Source organism: Gekko japonicus, unplaced genomic scaffold (assembly GCF_001447785.1).
Source record: "Gekko japonicus isolate JY-2015 unplaced genomic scaffold, Gekko_japonicus_V1.1 scaffold4670, whole genome shotgun sequence".
NCBI classification, from domain to species: domain Eukaryota; kingdom Metazoa; phylum Chordata; class Lepidosauria; order Squamata; family Gekkonidae; genus Gekko; species Gekko japonicus.
This window is the reverse complement of record NW_015159848.1, coordinates 2,960-19,952: the sequence shown is the minus strand read 5'-3', so window position 1 is coordinate 19,952 and position 16,993 is coordinate 2,960. Positions and strand designations below refer to the sequence as shown.

At 47.7% G+C, this 16,993-nt stretch overlaps 1 protein-coding gene across 1 annotated transcript in view; it reads right to left on the bottom strand.

The window, feature by feature from the left end:
* Positions 1–16,993, bottom strand: part of LOC107107648 (zinc finger protein 208-like) — a gene marked incomplete at its 5' end in the record, with an annotated part of 48,413 nt that overhangs the window by 29,001 nt on the left and 2,419 nt on the right. The window contains 3 exons of the mRNA XM_015407951.1: positions 12,167–12,172; positions 13,911–14,767; positions 15,831–15,966. Coding sequence (XP_015263437.1) covers positions 12,167–12,172; positions 13,911–14,767; positions 15,831–15,966 — 999 coding nt within the window. The remainder of the gene's footprint in view (positions 1–12,166; positions 12,173–13,910; positions 14,768–15,830; positions 15,967–16,993) is intronic.

Below are 16,993 nucleotides of genomic sequence, written 5' to 3'. Positions count from 1 at the left end.
TTATGAGGGCTGGATCTGAAATAAATGAGACTTTGTTGGGCCGGGCCATGTGTGTCATAAAACGTAATGCCGGGTAGTGGAGATATAAACTTTATAAAGAACCCAAACAAAATGGTTTTTTTTTAACTTAAATAAAACATGCTTAAAACACTAGCAATCTTGCAATATTTTGTCTATTTAACAGTCTCTGATAACTGATACCTCTGCTCTGAATTATTGCATCAAAATGTCTGTGCTGTAGCAATCTTGAGAATGTTGTTCAGGTATGTATCTGTAAGCTGCAAACCTACTTTTGATTTACTGACATTCATTACAGAAATCTCATGCTCAGTGTTCCTATCCTAGGACCCAGGGGAAAACATGAAATGACTGGGCATTGCAACCTTTTGTACGTAAGTTGCTTCATGTGCTGGTCAAGAACACGAGAAGGCATCCTAACATAAATGAGGGCCATGTGTTTGTCTACAAAACTATACTCTTCCCCAGATAAATAAATACAACTTCCTACAAAGGAGGTGAACTTGGTCTGGACACACCCTCTCAGTCTAATCCACATCACTGGCTTGTTGTTATTCCTCCTCTAAAATAGTTCACATTGCTTTCTTACTGAGAAAGACTGGATCATGAGGGCGTGAATACAGTGAAAAGGGGGAGGGAACCCAGTTGTACCCAGGAGAGCCCTGGCATAAAGAGCCTAACAACACACACACAAACACACACTGTAGCAAGGCACACAAAAGCTGATACCTTGAACAAAACATTGTTGGTCTTAAAGGTGCTTGAAGGAAAGAAAGGCTGCCCTTTGTCTCCTGCAGCCTGGCCAGGAAGTGAGCTCTGGCTGTTCCCTCCCTTCCCCTGGGAAGAGGAGGGGGAGGAGCCTCAGCGAGTTCTTTACCAGAGACTCTCAATCACACAGGAGAGGCTTGCCTATTGATCCTCTCCTGGGCCAGGGCCAGCAGCACTTTAAGGTTCCCTTGCTCGAAAGCCAGTCGAATCTGACTCTAGGGTTGCCGTGCTCATCTCCGTTTCAAAGCTGAAGAGCCAGCGCTGTCCGAAGACATTTCCGTGGTAATGGGGCCGGCACGGAACTAAATAAAGCAGCACTTTATTTAGCAACAATTTAGCACCACATGACTTGCATGACTCACACACAACTGGCTGCTTGCTACTGTTAAGAAGAAGAAGAGGAGGAGGAGGAGGAGGAGGAGATTGGATTCATACCCCACCCTTCACTACCCAAAGGTGTCTCAGAGCGTCTTACAAACTCCTTTCCCTTCCCCTCCCCACAACAGATGCCCTGTGAGGTAGGTGGGGCTGAGAGAGCTCTGACAGAAACTGCTCTTTTTCAAGAACAGCTCTTATCAGAACTACGGCTTGCCCAAGGTCATCCAGCCAGGTGCAAGCGGAGGAGTGGGGAATCAAACCCGGTTCTCCCAGATTAGAGTCCGCGCACTTAACCACTACACCAAACACCACCATACTGCAAAAGCCAGTGTGGTCTACTGGTTAGAGTTCCAGAATATAGCCTGGGAGACTCTGACTCAGATTTCCCACTCTGCTCTGGAAGCAAACTGGGTGACTTTGGCCCAAACACAACTACACATGCTAATCTCCCTCACAGGGTTGTTGTCAGGATAAACTGGAGGAGCAGGGAGTTCCGAAAGGGAGTTCAGATTTCCCACTCTGCTCTGAACTGTTATTGGGAAGAAAGGTAGAGCATAAAGCAAACAAATTATCCATAAAAATGAACATGGGGGGAACAGTTAAAAGACAGGTCGGTTTGCCTCCCTGAGCCTGTCTTGCAGTGAGGGTGGGGTAGAAAGCGAAAAAGTAAATAAATAGTACAGTACTCAAGAAGGAAACATGAAAACTGGACCATGCAGAGGCAGGCAAATAAAGACAAATAGTACAGGGAGGGGGGATACGGGGGGGGAGGGAAATGGACTCCCCCACAAGTCCTTGAAGGTTCCCTGCAGGACAACTGTGCCCAGCCCAGCTGGCACCATGCAACAGGGCACACCCTAGTGGCTGGGTTGGGCACAGCATAACTGGGCCAGATTTTCCCCAGGTAGAGGCTGTCGGGGAAGAATGAGGGAAGGAGACAGAGAAACATGAAGGTATGGGGACTGCCAGGAAGAATGGGGGTAGGGGATATGGTGGGAAATGGGGTGACCCCCAGAAGCTGTGCCAAACACAGAAGGAACTGGAACGTATTGAACCGTGCAAGACTCCCCCCCACCATGTGTTTTTTGCACTGTAAGCGAGGACTGACGGTGAAAGGCACAGTTAATGAAAAATAAAGCTAGGCACCTCAATATTGGCCACTAACATCAGGATGATGGGGGACTTGCAATGCCAAAAATGAAGGCAACTGAACCATCCTGGCACAAATTAGCTCTATGGTGTCCCTCTGCTACTTGCAATGGAAGCAAAGGTTTATTCATGAGACGACGACCGGAAAGGGCCACAACACAGACATGGTGGGTGGGAAATATCTTCCATCTAAAAAACAGAAGGGATTTAGCAACCTCCCTGAGCTATCCGATAAGAGTGTGGTGTAGTGGTTAGCGCGTCTGACCAGGATCTAAGAGACACTCCCCCCCAAAAAAAAGAGGGGAAAAGAAACTAAACCAAGCAAGCAAGAGCCAAAACGAAAAGACGCACCCTTGACTAGTTTTCTAAACTTCCTTTGGATGTTCAGGATCTAAGAGACCCAGCTTCGAAGAAGAAGAAGACACTGGATTTATACCCCACCCTTCACTTGGAGTCTCAGAGCAGCTTACAAATGCCTTTCCCTTCCCCTCCCCACAACGGGCACCCTGTGAGGGGGGTGGGGTTGAGAGAGCTCTGACACAAACTGCTCTTTTTCAAGGACAGCTGTGCCAGAGCTTGTGACTGACCCAAGGTCACATCAGCAGGTGCAAGTGGAGGAGTGGGGATTCAAACCCGGTTCTCCCAGATTAGAGTCCACGCTCTTAACCACTACACCAAACTGGCTCTCCCAGAACTCTTTCAGGGAGGCTTCCTGGGTGACCTGGGGCCAGTCAGACCTTCTCAGCCAGACCTAACTCACAGGGCCATTGTTAGGAGAAAACGGAGGGAAGGAGAGAATGTAAGCTGCTCTGTGTCCCCGCATTCTGTCTTGTGAACTAAGACTATTCTTTCTGTATTAGCAGACCTTCAGTTCGTATATTAGTGCTGCAAATTACTGCCGTTTGTACCTGTATGAATTTGCTGAAGTGATAACGTACACTAGGAAACAGACCTCTAAATATTTTTTGTAAAGTTCGTTTGGTCAGCGCTTTGTTTCCCTGTGATTGTTTTTTCTATCGACTGATCTATACTCGGTGTTCCTTCTAGTCTGGAGGATGGGAACCCCTAGGCAGCATTGCTCATTCAGTATTGAAACTGACATTAAATACAGAGGTCATTTCGGGGGGGATCGCAGTTCCCCCGGGTGAGGTGCGGGGGGCGGGGCACATGACGAAGCCCCGCCCCCTGCTTCCGGCCGCCCCGTTTCCGGCCCTCATTCAGCCAGGAGGAGGCAGGAGAAGAGGGAGGGTAAGTTGCTTCCTCCCTGCCTCTCCCCACCCCTGCCTGCCTGGGGCCAGGGAGGGCCTTTGCGGGGCTTCCTTGCACTCCCGCCGGCCTTGCAGGTCCACCGCCGGGCCCCTCATGGGGCTTGGCAGTGGAGCTGCAAGGCCGCCGCTGGCGGCCAGGACCATTGGGGGCGGGGTGTGTGGCCTTATGACACACTTCCGGTGATGTCAGGGGGTGTGGCCTTATGACACACTTCCAGTGAATTCAGGGTGTGTGGCATATGCTAATGAGTAATGCTAATGAGTTCCCCTAGCTCTTTTTCTATGAAACGACCCCTGATTAAATATCACAAGCAGGGATATGTTTAGTAATATCATACTGCAATTGCAGCAAGCTGTGAGTCTGGCAAGCAGAGCGACAAGGGGTGGCCTCCCATAGGTAACAACCGGAAACAGAAAGGGGGGTGGGGGGGGTGGTCCTGGAGGTCACCTGGGCCAGAAGACTCTTGTCAACAAAGAGGTCTTTTTGAGCATGGCTGGCTCTGGACTCATAGGACAAAAATATGGCTAAACAGAACATTAGGTGTTAACCCACGGAGGGAGCAGGGGTCTTTCCCTTATGAAAGAATACTATAAGAGCAGTGAGTTATGGGGTTGGTGAGCGGAGTGAGAGTGTGGGGTCTAGTCCGTATTAAGAACGGGATGCATCTGTCCATCTTTTTCGTGGCAGGCACAATTCCTCAGAAATCAAGGCTAGGCATTGGAAAAAGGGCCACCGGTTTTAGGCTGATCACGGGGGTAGTGGTGTCAAAAACGAAGGGAATTGCAACATCCTGAGCCAGATTATCCCTATGGTTTTGAAACAGAAGCAAACGTTTACTCGCAAGAAGCAAGATAAGCATATGGAGCAGAGGTCCATCAGTGGCTATTAGCCACAAGGTATCGATAGGGGCTCTGGGGCAAGTGATGCTCCGTCTTCTTGGTGCTTGGGGGGGTCAACAGTGGGAGGGCTTCTAATGTCCTGGCCCCACTGGTGGACCTCCTGATGGCACCTGGTATTTCTGGCCTCGGTGTGACACAGAGTGTTGGACTGGATGGGCCTTTGGCCTGATCCAACATTGGCGTCTCTTATGTTTTTAAGCCAGGAGGTCAAGGAAGAGCAGAACGTTATTGAGGAAAAGTGCTTCTGCCTCCCAAATCCCCAATCATCACCTGGAAGGCGGCTGCAGTGTCTCTTGGCTGGCTTCTCTTCCCCAGCCTACTCCCTTCCTCATGTTGACTTTCACATTCTTCTCCACCAAGGTTTTGCCTAGAACTTTCCATGAAACCCAGATGATTCCACTCCAAGGGGTGGTGACTCGGGAGGGTCGCAGGCAGGGGCTTTTCCCAGCCCTAAACCTGAAGATTCTCCTCTCTAAACCCTTTTGGATCAAGGACTGTGGACTGAACCACGGACTTTTGAGATGGAGATCATAAACTCCGCCACTGAGCAAGGGACTCTCCTCCGGTCTCGGAAATCAACCATACCTTTCCTCCTCTCCTCCCATCAGCCTCACTCACTCACTCAAAGGATACCATGTCAAACTAGAAAGGCCAAAGAAGAAAAGATGAGCTGCAGAGATATCCTAACTGGATATCGTCCCGCTCTCCTGATCAGAGCTTTCAGCACCAACAGGTTTCTCTTTACAGCACGAAAGTATTTTATGCTTTCTTTCTCAGGGGCTTTAAGGTCCCCAAGTGTGGGAGCTCCATTCTTTCTTGTATGGCAAACAAAAGTGCATCCTGAAATAAAAGAGGGTCAAAACAAGACGCAACCTTCTCTTCCATGATCATTACAGTAGAGAAAAGATGCTTACTCAGAGAGGCCATGGTCTCATAATTTTCCTTTGTAACATCCCAGTAGAGTTTTCTTTGGCCTGCATCCAGGAGAGCCCATTCTTCCGCTGTGAAGAATACAACTACCTCCTCAAAGGACAGAGGGAATCTCTGAAAGAGGAAAATATGGCCCAGTTGAACATCTATTCAAGAAAGAAAGTAGAATCCCACTGGCCAGACAGCTGATTAAAGGATCATATAGGTGAAACTGATGGCAAGGAAACCTGTATTCGTTTCTTTTTCAGCCTCTGACAGGTATAATATACTGAAGCTCTCCAACAAATATAAACTCAGACCATTGCAAAGAACTGGGCCTCTCTTACTTACTTTTATTTAGCTTGTTTGACCAGAGGTCTTAAGGTTAAACAGAACAGAAAGAACAGTTATAGCATCAATTGATATAGGAGAATTAGAACAAATCCAACAGAGAACGTCAAAATCATAAAATCTGCATCATCATAATGTATAAACCACAGGACTATAAAAGTTTTAGAGAAGATTAAATTCCTTAATATAATAAATACTTTGTCTTTCGGTGGGGACCCCTTTTGTTGATCAGAGTTACAGATTCCCGATATCAATTAATTTCAGGTCTAAATCAGTCAAAAATAACACTTCTGTGTTTGATAAATTTCTTGGTAAGTGGTGTTATAGCTGCATTATACCTTCTGACTACATGGTTGTTGCTGTTGAAAATTTGTTTGTGACTTATCTGTTGATATGAAATATGTATCCTCGACATTAATTTTGCACTGTTATTCTGATTCTTACTTTTGATTCCAATAATATCTTTAAAACCCAACAACAAATAATAATAAATACTCTGCATAAGAGTTAATAAAAGGTTAAGATGGCATAGAGCCCCAAATAATAAGATAAGGTAAACCTTCTGTTAAGATCTTCAGAATCATGAGTTGATTACAATACAAAATCTTGGTAAGTCATATACTAAAACCATCATTTCTTTGCAGTTGACTTAGGGACATTTCTCTGGCATTTCAGTGAGATTACTACTGCCTGATATTTTGCGACAGAAAAAGTCACTTCAGCATCAAACGCTGCCAACAGTTGAGATATCACCCAAGGTTCCATAGGAAGATGTTTTCTAAGCAAGATCAGACTAATCCAGAGGGACCTTGGGACTGACAATCGGAAACAGAACAATAAGAGGTGATCCAGCCACTCTAATGTACCAGATGCACAATCACATACCCAATCTGAATATGGGATTTCCTTATAATGTCCCATTAGCACTGCAGTTGGAAAGGCGTTTAATCTAGCAAGCATGAAAGCATGTCTGTGGCTAGGGATTGTGAGAAATATCCCATACGAAGGAAGAATTGGGGGAGGGGGGGATCACTAATGTAAGAGTGGGACATACACGCCCTGCCCGGGATAATGTACTAGCCCAATTGAGGTTAGCTGCCCACATCCTAATCAGCCTCGATGCTTCGTGGTAGCCTATGTTATTGAGCAGCACAGGGGGGAGAGCCAAGCAGTTCGAGCTTATTGTCTATATATCTTTCCCACATACTTCAATGAATATCCTCCTTCAGTAAATGTAGAAAGACCCCCTTGGGGACTGGATGCGGAACAGAAGGCCTTCGATCTTAGTTTGAAGGCCGCTGCCCAGGCCCTTAGCTGAAAAGAGCATTGCACGAGTTCCAGTCAAAACGCCACTGCAATTCCTGCAGCCCACCTAGGGCCTCCTGCCAGCGGGCTTAGAAACTGAATGGGTGTGTTATCCAACGACTGTGGCTTGTTGCCTTCATTCATAATGGAAGGAAATGCTAACTTTCAATTAGAGCTCAGTGAAAATAAAGATGTCATTTGTTTCCCAATCAAGCTCACGGGCCTCCTGCAATATATCTCCGTTTACCTGTTGGTGGGGAAGCGACAGTAGATGTCTAAAATACTTCCATCGTAGGAGCAAAATATGGTCAAATGCATCTTTGGGGGTTGGGTGGTGGAGAACGTGAAAAACAAAACTGCAAGCGCAGCAAGCTACGGGGGCGAGTAAGAACAAAGAACCGTTCTGGATCAGACCAGGGGCTCATCTAGCTGACAAACATAAAGAAACCCAGGACGGTTTTAGAAAACAAATTCAAGTGGGTACGCAAGTACCCCACCCCCACCTCAGAGATCTGACCCAGAAGCTTTCCGCCCGATGTTCCCTTCGGTCAGCTCTTCCTCCTCCGTGCCCGCTTCTAGCTGACAAACATAAAGAAACCCAGGATGGTTTTAGAAAACAAATTCATGTGGGTACGCAAGTACCCCACCACCACCGCAGAGATCTGACCCAGAAGCTTTCCTCCCGATGTTCCCTTCGGTCAGCTCTTCCTCCTCCGTGCCCGCTCACACATATCTTCTCTCCCTCCCCTATTCTTGCCCAGGAGTTGCTGATGGAATCCTCAACTCACCTTTCCTGCAGACATGCAAAAGCCAAATTCTCCCTCCAGCCAGGGGAAACAAGAGAGAGGAGAGGCCCTGTGGGACTGCAGATCCCACCCATTTCCTTCTCCACTTCGAGGGAAAGACACTCCCTCGACACCTTGAGAACGCAGGGTTGACCTCTCCAGTGCTCGCAAATCCTTCTGGGAAATGTAGTCCCCTGTAACAGCAACACCCAAAGGAAATTAAAAGCTACTTGGGAACGTGGAATATATATATGTTTTTCGGTCATTTGTCACTTCGTGAGGCAGTTTGACCTCTCCAGTGCTCGCAAATCCTTCTGGGAAATGTAGTCCCCTGTAACAGCAACACCCAAAGGAAATTAAAAACTACTTGGGAACATGGGGTATAATGTTTTTTGGTCATTTGTCACTTTGTGAGGCATCCCCCTGTGCGTATAAATAGATCATCTTCCTTGTTTTATGAAAACCCCAGCTTCAGTGACCTCTGTCCTCTTCAGGCTCAATACAAAACTTACCTCACAGCAGCGACCCAAAGCCTTTCCACTTGCTGCACTAAGGACATCTGGTCACTGTTACATGCCTTATACCATGGCTGACACCGGCCTATCCAGACTAAGATCCCAACACCCAGCAATAAGATCTGCACAAATCCTGCAATCACAAAAGTTTGATCTAGGGAACGAATGGTTGAGAATATGGTTGCAATCCGTGCCACCCGATATCCATAACATCCATAACATCTAGGAGAGGCCCGCAGGATTTGACCTGCCACGTAAAGTATGGAAGATGGCTAATAGAATAGGAACAGGCTTTGGCAGCTGTGCAGACCTGTTGTTTAAATGGGGCAAAACACCAGGATGTGAATGTGGTGCAGCCCACTAGCATCGTGCTTTCCAGGGAGATTTATTTATTTTTTTCATGACATTTAAAGGTAAAGGTTCCCTTGCTCGAAAGCCAGTCGAGTCCGACTCTAGGGTTGCAGTGCTCATCTCCGTTTCAAAGCCGAAGAGCCAGCGCTGTCCGAAGACGTTTCCGTGGTCATGTGGCCAGCATGACTAAACACCAAGGCGCATGGAACGCTGTTACCTTCCCACCGAAGTGGTACCTATTTATCTACTTGCAGTTTCTTGCTTTCGAACTGCTAGGTTGGCAGGAACTGGAACTAGAGACGGGAGCTCACTCCGTCATGCGGCAGCTCGGGTCTCGAACTGCTGAACTACTGCCCTTCCACAGCCTGCAGTTCAGCGTCTTAACCACTTGAGCCACCGCAGCTCCATCTCATGACATTTAGGAATCACCTAATCCCCACTAATGTGAGGCTCTAGGCGACGGACAAATTTAAAATGAATAAAACCATAACTGTGATGGAGCTCTCTGTACTCTCCCCACCCTCTAATTGAATGGATTGAAAATTTAGATATTAGTATTTAGGGGGATTAACTCAATCATTCTGCATACCCATTGTATCAACTTGGCTATGTATTTTATATTATTATATGCTTCCTACGTGTAACTCTGTCATACAATAAATTCATAAAGCCATATACCACAAGAACGAAAAGGAAACTATGCGGAAGCACATTCCTTCATTCAAGAAGGTCAAAGGAAGACGCCACCCCCTCCCTTCTCTTCTGTGTTCATAATCAAAGGGAAAACAGCCTTACACTGAAAGGCCACGGTCTCATAATTTTCCTCCATCACTTCCCAGAAGACTTTTCTTTGGCCTGGATCCAGCAGAGCCCATTCCTCCTCGGTGAAGAATACGGCTACCTCCTCAAAGGACACTGGGGGTCTCTGAAAGAGGAACATAGGGCCCAGTTGATCATCTATTCCTCTGCCTGAGCTTTCAAGAAGGAAAGAAGACACCACTGCGCACTCCCCCAATGCAATAGGGGGGATGCAATACATCAAGCTGATGGCAAGGAAAATTGCAACTTTTTTGAGGCTCTGACAGTTGTGATACACCAAAAGTCTCTAAGAAATATAAGTTCAGAACATTGCACAAAACTGGCCTTCTCTGGGTCAAGTCCAAGTAAATGATAAAACAAAAAAAACCCCTAAGTGACTGTATACCAGTGTCTATTATACCGTCCTGTACATTTAACCCCACTGATACATGAACATCGTGATTCTAGAGACGGTTTCTACTTTAAACATTTTTTTTTGGCAGAGGTATGTTAGCCAAATGAGCTGTTTGCTTCCTGTGTCAAGGCCCAAATGATGAACACAACCAGCGAGACAGTAGCAGACAAAGCTTTCTTCAAACAAAGGGGACCTCAGCCGCAAACCCCAAGGAATCCACTAGAACACCACCAACCTTTTATGCAATGTCATAAACAACTTTTAGAAATGGACAGATGTCTTTTAGATTACAGACTTTCTACCTTCCCTTATGTCCATATAAGTACATTTGACAAGCAGGTATCTCTTTTGCCCTTGTTTTGGAGTGCTTGTGTGTCTCTTTGGCCTTACAAAACTACTCCTCTATGTTTAAGTAACACTTCTGCTTAATCAGCTGGAACATCTTGCCTACTTAAGAACATAAGAGATGCCAATGTTGGATCAGGCCAAAGGCCCATCCAGTCCAACACTCTGTATAACACAGTGGCCAGAAATACCAGTGCCTTCAAGAGGTCCACCAGTGGGGCCGGGACATTAGAAGCCCTCCCACTGTTGACCCCCCCCCAAGCACCAAGATGACAGAGCATCACTTGCCCCAGAGTACTTTATCACATCCAGAGCATCACTAATTAAGCTCATCGTCTATTTTGTTCTATATTTTTCCTAACATAGAAGCCCTCCCACTGTTGACCCCCCCCCCCAAGCACCAAGATGACAGCATCACTTGCCCCAGAGTACTTTATCACATCCTACTTTGCACAGGAGCTGAAATTAGTTTTGCCTAAACCTATCAGGCCCTTCGTGTTAGTCTAAGGCTTACACCCAGCTCTGTAAAAAGAAACTGGCCTAATTAAGCTCATCGTCTATTTTGTTCTATATTTTTCCTAACAACCCCCAGGCCTACTCATTCCAGGCTGTATGATCCTCGGGGTTCGGCAGGTGAGAGAAACGGGGCCCAGAACATCCAGCACAAAAGGGCAGGCTCAGAGATCTTTCCAGATATTAAGGCCTTGTCCAATCACTGCAGTACGCGAGCCATGCCCTCGGATTGCAAGCACGTTAGTGCACCGTCTCAACAGATTCCGTAGAACAGAAAACGTTTAAGGCAAAGACAAACATCTTGCAATCTTTTTCCAAACTGGGTGGTGGTGGTGTGGTGGTAGTATTTTTCTACAATAAAATGGAAGCTAGGATCCGGGAGTTGCGAGGCCAACAATGAAGGGAATGAACACATTGACAATCCAGATTAACAACAGAAAATCCCTCTAGTATTTTGCAGGGGAAGTGATGGTTAGTTCCCGGGAAGCCAAAAAGGTGGCCGCAGCACAGACAGGGAGGATTCCCTCCTTCACAAAAGAAACCTTCAGACCGGTTTCCAATTCAGAGCTGTTCTTGCGGATGATGCTCCGCGGGACCGCACGCCAAAGGAGGCAACACTCACACCATTACAAGAGCAGAGCCCAGCCAAACGCCTCTATGGGAATTAGCCCGTGAAGCACGTTAAAAATCACATCGCCAGTAGAGCCAACTAAGGAGCCCCCAGTAAGAACAGACAATGAACCCTGCGGGATCAGCCCGGAGGTCCACCCAAGTTTGAATAATAAAATACTACAAGGCTGATTGCAGGGAACACCTCCAAGTGGGTGGGAAAAGAAGCGCCCCCCACCACCCGCGGCACAAATCTTGCCCGGGGAAGCCTCTCTCCTGCTGCTCCGCCCTCTTCCTCTTTCAGTCACCGCCCCCCTATTCTTGCCCAAGACCTGTTTTGGGACATCCTAAACTCACCTTTCCTGCAGACGTGCAAAAGCCAAATTTTTCCTCCAGCCGGGGCAAAGGAGAAAGATGGGAGGCGCTGCCGAACTCCATGCTCCCCAAATTTCCTTCTCCTGCACAATGAAGAACCTCCCCCTTCAACGCCAGGAAAAGGCAGGGTTGACTTCTCTCGTGCTCTCAAGGCTTTCTGGGAAGTGTAGTTCTCTGAAACAGCCAGACCCAGGTGGAAGAACAGAAGTATTTGCAAAGAGGTTTCTTTGCTGGGGGGGGGGGGGGGGGAGCTTCCCGTTGTTGGAAGGGTACTGGTTCTGGTGGTGCAGATTCTTCTTAACTTAGCAGAGCTAAGTTTAACACAGCTGCTCTTTGTCCAGAACCTACCATGCGCTTGCAAGTTTAGGAAGTCACACAGAGTCATGTTTCAACTTCAATGAAACTAATAACTACTTTATTCTAGAAATACAGACTTGACAGTGCAGAGTAGAGGTAGAGAAGTTCCTATGCTATCTAGCTAGCAGATGGGTGCGGATGCTGAGAGGAGCATCCTGCATCTCCATCTTGTGTGCATGGAAGAGAGAGAAGGAGGGAGGGAGAGGAGAGGAAGGACGTTCCCTTCCCTAAATAGTATTGATCGACTACACACTCAGTTGAGGATGTGTCTGATGGTGAAAGGAAAGTCCGTTGTTGCAAGGATCAAACCAGTGAGTCAATCCTAAAATAAATCAACCCTGACTGTTCCCTGGAAGGCCAGATACTGAAGCTGAAGCTCAAATACTTTGGCCACCCAATGAGAAGGGAGCACTCTCTGGAGAAGACCCTGATGCTGGGAAAGACTGAAGGTCAAAGAAGACGGGGACGGCAAAGGATGAGATGGTTAGACCGTGTCATAGATGCAACGAACATGAAATTGAGCCAACTTCAGAGGACGGCGGAAGACAGGAGGGCCTGGCGTGATCTGGTCCATGGGGTCGCGAAGAGTCGGACTCGACCGTGCGACTGAACAACAACAACACTTCAAAGGGAGGCAGTGACAGTAAACAGGAAGATGCTTAGTGTTTGCCTAATCTGCCTGCAACTCTTGTCACTTGTCTTCTGAAGGCTGAGACGCTGGGACATCGCATCTGGTACTTCCATGACAGCCCCACTGCATGAGAGACCAGCTGGTGAAATCCTGAAAAAAGAGACAGAAGGTGATGGGGAAGAAAAACCTTTTCTGCCCTGAAAAGTACTGGGTTCGCCCTGTACAAACTGATCATCTTCCAGTCTTCAACCTTGGTGTTCTTGTCTGAGGCCCACAAGATCAGAAACTCTCCTCATTCTGGTCATTACTGTATGACTGGTCTGTGCTGGAGTTTGTTCTAAGGCTGCCAGCTGGCCTGGAGGAAAAATGACCTGTCCCTTTAACAGAGGTTTAATATGTGGAGAGAGCTGAAGCTTTTCATGGCCTAGAGGCAAAGCGTACCACCTGGTAAATAACACCCCATTAGCACCCCTGCAAAAGGGACATGACATTTTTTTCTCCAGGCTTGTTGGCAACCCTAGTTTGTTCACCCATGGTAAACATATAAATAATGTAAATAAATAATTTTTTTTAAGTAGTCAGAATGCTGAGGCGGTAGGATGGATTGCACCATTTTAGAGGGTATTTGTCCCCCTCCTTTCCCCCCCCCCCCCCCAAGCTCCATATGAACAGAAATGTTGAACAGCAAAGAGAGATTTTCTACCCCCCTAGCTTTGGGTATTGGTTTTTAATTTGCCAAGCAGTTTTGGTTTTGTTTTATTTTTAAACCACGGAGAACTTTCCAGAATGCTCCCTCCTGTAACCTGAAGTGGTACAGTACACTCAACTGAGGTGCTGATTGAATGGACTATACCACTTCAGATTGAAGATGGAGGAAACGCCATTCATGAACGCTCCCTCGTATTAAAAACTCCTTGCAGAACTTTTCTCCCTGCTGTGCTAGTTTTCTACATGAATGGAATTTTAAAAATGATCCTTCAAAGAAACATCCAAAGCCAGAATCCTGCAGTCGGAAGTAGGGAAGTCTATTCAATCACCTCACTCTCGCACATGTCTGAATCCGGCCTAATGTTCTACTCATGCTTTCAGTGACGGACACGTCAATGGCTTCCCTCCAATGTGCACCCTTTGATGTTTCCTAAGGTCCGAGCTGGAAGTGAAGCTTTTCACACACTGGGAGCACTTGTACGGTTTCTCTCCCGTGTGGGTCCTCTCATGTATGACCAGATGTGTCCTCTGACTGAAGCTCTGCCCGCAGTTTACACACCGATATGGCTTCTCTCCCGTGTGCACCCGTCTGTGCATGATGAGAGTCGTCCTCGTGCCGAAATACTTCCCACATTCGGAGCATTCGTAGGGCTTCTCTCCCGTGTGGGTCCTCTTGTGGGAGATGAGTGACGCAATCTGATTGAAGCTCCGGCCACAGTCGGCGCAGTGATAGGGCTTTTCGCCCGTGTGGATCCTTTTGTGCCTTGCGAGCTGAGAGTTAATGCTGAAGCTTTTCCCGCAGTCCGAACACTCGTAGGGTTTCTCGCCAGTGTGGGTCCTGTTGTGCGTAATGAGGGAGGACTTCCAGCCAAAGCCTTTGCCACAGTCTAAGCAGTGATATGGTTTGTCTCTTGTGGAAGTCCCTCTGTGTGCAGCGAGGGATGCCTCATTTTGATACGTTTTCCCACATTGTGTGCATATATACAAATCTTCTATTTGCATTCCCCGATTCTTTGGACTGTCAGAGCTCTGACGGAGATTTTTACACTCTGTGCATGAGTTTCTTCTCTTATGCTTGAGGATGCCTTCTCTCACTGTACTGCCATGTAAACTTTGGTCAACTGTGCAAAGCAAAATTGTCTTTTCTGGAGGGTTTCCCTCTGGTGTTTCTAATCCCTGCTGATTTAAAGACACTTCTGTCTCATCACGAAACAGGAAGATATTCCCTTTGGCTTTTCCCAGCAATGTCTTGTTAAGCTCCACTAGCTCAGATCTTTGCAATGGAAGATTCTCTACTTTTGCCTTCATTTGTGCATTAGCTGAAGGATTAAATAAAAAGATTAATTGGCTCATTGGGGACAAACAACCTCTCAATGAGCAGCAGCATAAAATAAATCAAGCACAGCTAAGCTCCAAAAGCAACAGGGAGGATACTGACCTACTTGCAGGGCTGTTTTGAAGATTCTAAGAAAGGAATCTATGTGTAAAATACTTTGCACAACTTTGTGTTATAAATGCTAAATCTTATCAGCACAAAATGATCACAGGGACTTTTTTATTTTAAAACAGCCTGCTTAGAATTGTGTGTGTTAGAAATCAGAAATTCTCAAATGATTTCATGGCAGCATGGTCTCCCTTGAGAGCCAGCTTGGTGTAGTGATTAAGAGCACGGACTCTAACCTGAGAGAACCAGGTTTGATTCCTCACTCCACCACATGCAGCTGCTGTTGTGACCTTGGGCCAGTCACAAGTTCTTTCAGAGCTCTTCTCTCAAGGGCAGTTCTCGAGAGAGCTCTCTCAGCACCACCTACCTCACAGGGTGTCTGCTGTGGGGAGGGGAAGGGATTGTAAACTGCTGTGAGACTCCTTTGGGTAGTGAAGGGTGGGGTATAAATCCAGTCTTGTCTTCTCCTCTTCTTCCTCAGGGAACTGGTGGTGCATAATAGCTAGCATGGTGGGCCAGGGCTAAGGAGATCTCAGTTCTAGTATCCTCATTCACCCAGGAAACTTCAGTGGCTGACCTGGGGCCAATCTCTGTCTCAGCTCAACCTACCTCACAGGGTTGCTGTGAGAATACAAAGGGAGAACCAAGTGTGCCGCCCTGAGTTTTCTGGAGGTGGCATTAAAATATAACAGACCACAGCCTTGTTAGCCTTTCTGGCCTGTCAGCAGTATTCCAATATTCCCAGACCTTAGTCCGACACTGTAAGCAGTATACCACCCTGGCTCTTAATCAACTGCATCTATGTATACTTGCGTATGAAAACAACTGCTTTAAAGAAGAGGGCATATTTTGTTTATCAGGTGACGCTCATACATCTGGAAGAGAAATCACCTCCAGAGGGTTTCGTGCCATTCAGGTGCACACTCAGAAATCCTTACCAAGCAAGCATGCCTCCTCCGCCTCCTCCTCCTCCTCATGAGTGGTCTCTGTGGGAAGCCGTGCCTTCACCATGTCCTGTGGATCCTGCTCTGAGAAGGGGGAGTTGACAGTCACCTCCCAAAAAGGGTCCAGACTCTGAAAGAGAAGAACCGACTGGGTGGCTGAGCAGTGGCCCATCATGAGACCTAATCTCTGCTGCAAACTCCCTTAGTGATCGTGGGCAGCCCACTCTGCCTCACCCCTTGCAGACTGGAGGCTGTAACACTGCCTTGCCTAACCGGGCTGTTGACCGGATTGCTGTGATAGGGCTGCCAACCTTCAGCTGGTCCCTGGAGATCTCCCGCTATTGCAATTGATCTCCAGATGATAGGGTTGCCAAGTCGTTTGAGCCCCGCGGCGGGGGGCTCCCAGACGGCGTCTTCAGCGCGCGCGCCCCAGGGGAAACCCCACCCCGGCGTGCACGTCACCCGGAGGTGACGTGATGATGCCGGCTACGCTGGGGGCGGGGCCACACCTCCGGGTGACGTGCACGCGGGAGTGGGGTTTCCCCCGGGGGCCGATTCCGTGGCGGCGGAAATCGGGCCTCCAAAGCGGGGGGAAATCTGCCCCCCGGGGGGACTTGGCAGCCCTACCAGATGACCAAGATCAGGTCCCCTGGAGAAAATGGCTGCTTTGGAGGGGGGACTCTATTATAGCATCAAACCTTGCTTAGGCCCCTCCCCTCACGGGCCTATAGTGATACGGCCTACAGGCTCTGGGGGGGAGGCCTAGTGGCTCCAGGGAAGCCTGTATTGGAGTAATCATCAGGGCCCGGCCTACATTTCCCAGGTTTCCTCTGGACGCTGTGATTGGGTTACAGGAGATTTTAGAGGGAAAACTACAGCAATAGGGGAACAGAGGGTGGTGTCTGGGAAGAGGAGATAAAAGGCGTTACCCAGAGTGGGAGGGTGTTCTCTCTCAGGGAGCAGGGTTGGTGGTAGAAGCTGCTGCAGACAGAGGGATCCCTTATCCAAAAAGGGGTGTGTTAGATTGTGAACAGGCACCTAGGGAAGTCTGGGACTGTGTAGACAGATGCACTAGGATTTAATATTTTGCTGATTTACCTGCCTTTACTTTGCTCATTTTCCCTACTTGTTATTGATGTAAAGTTGCTATTGGTTAA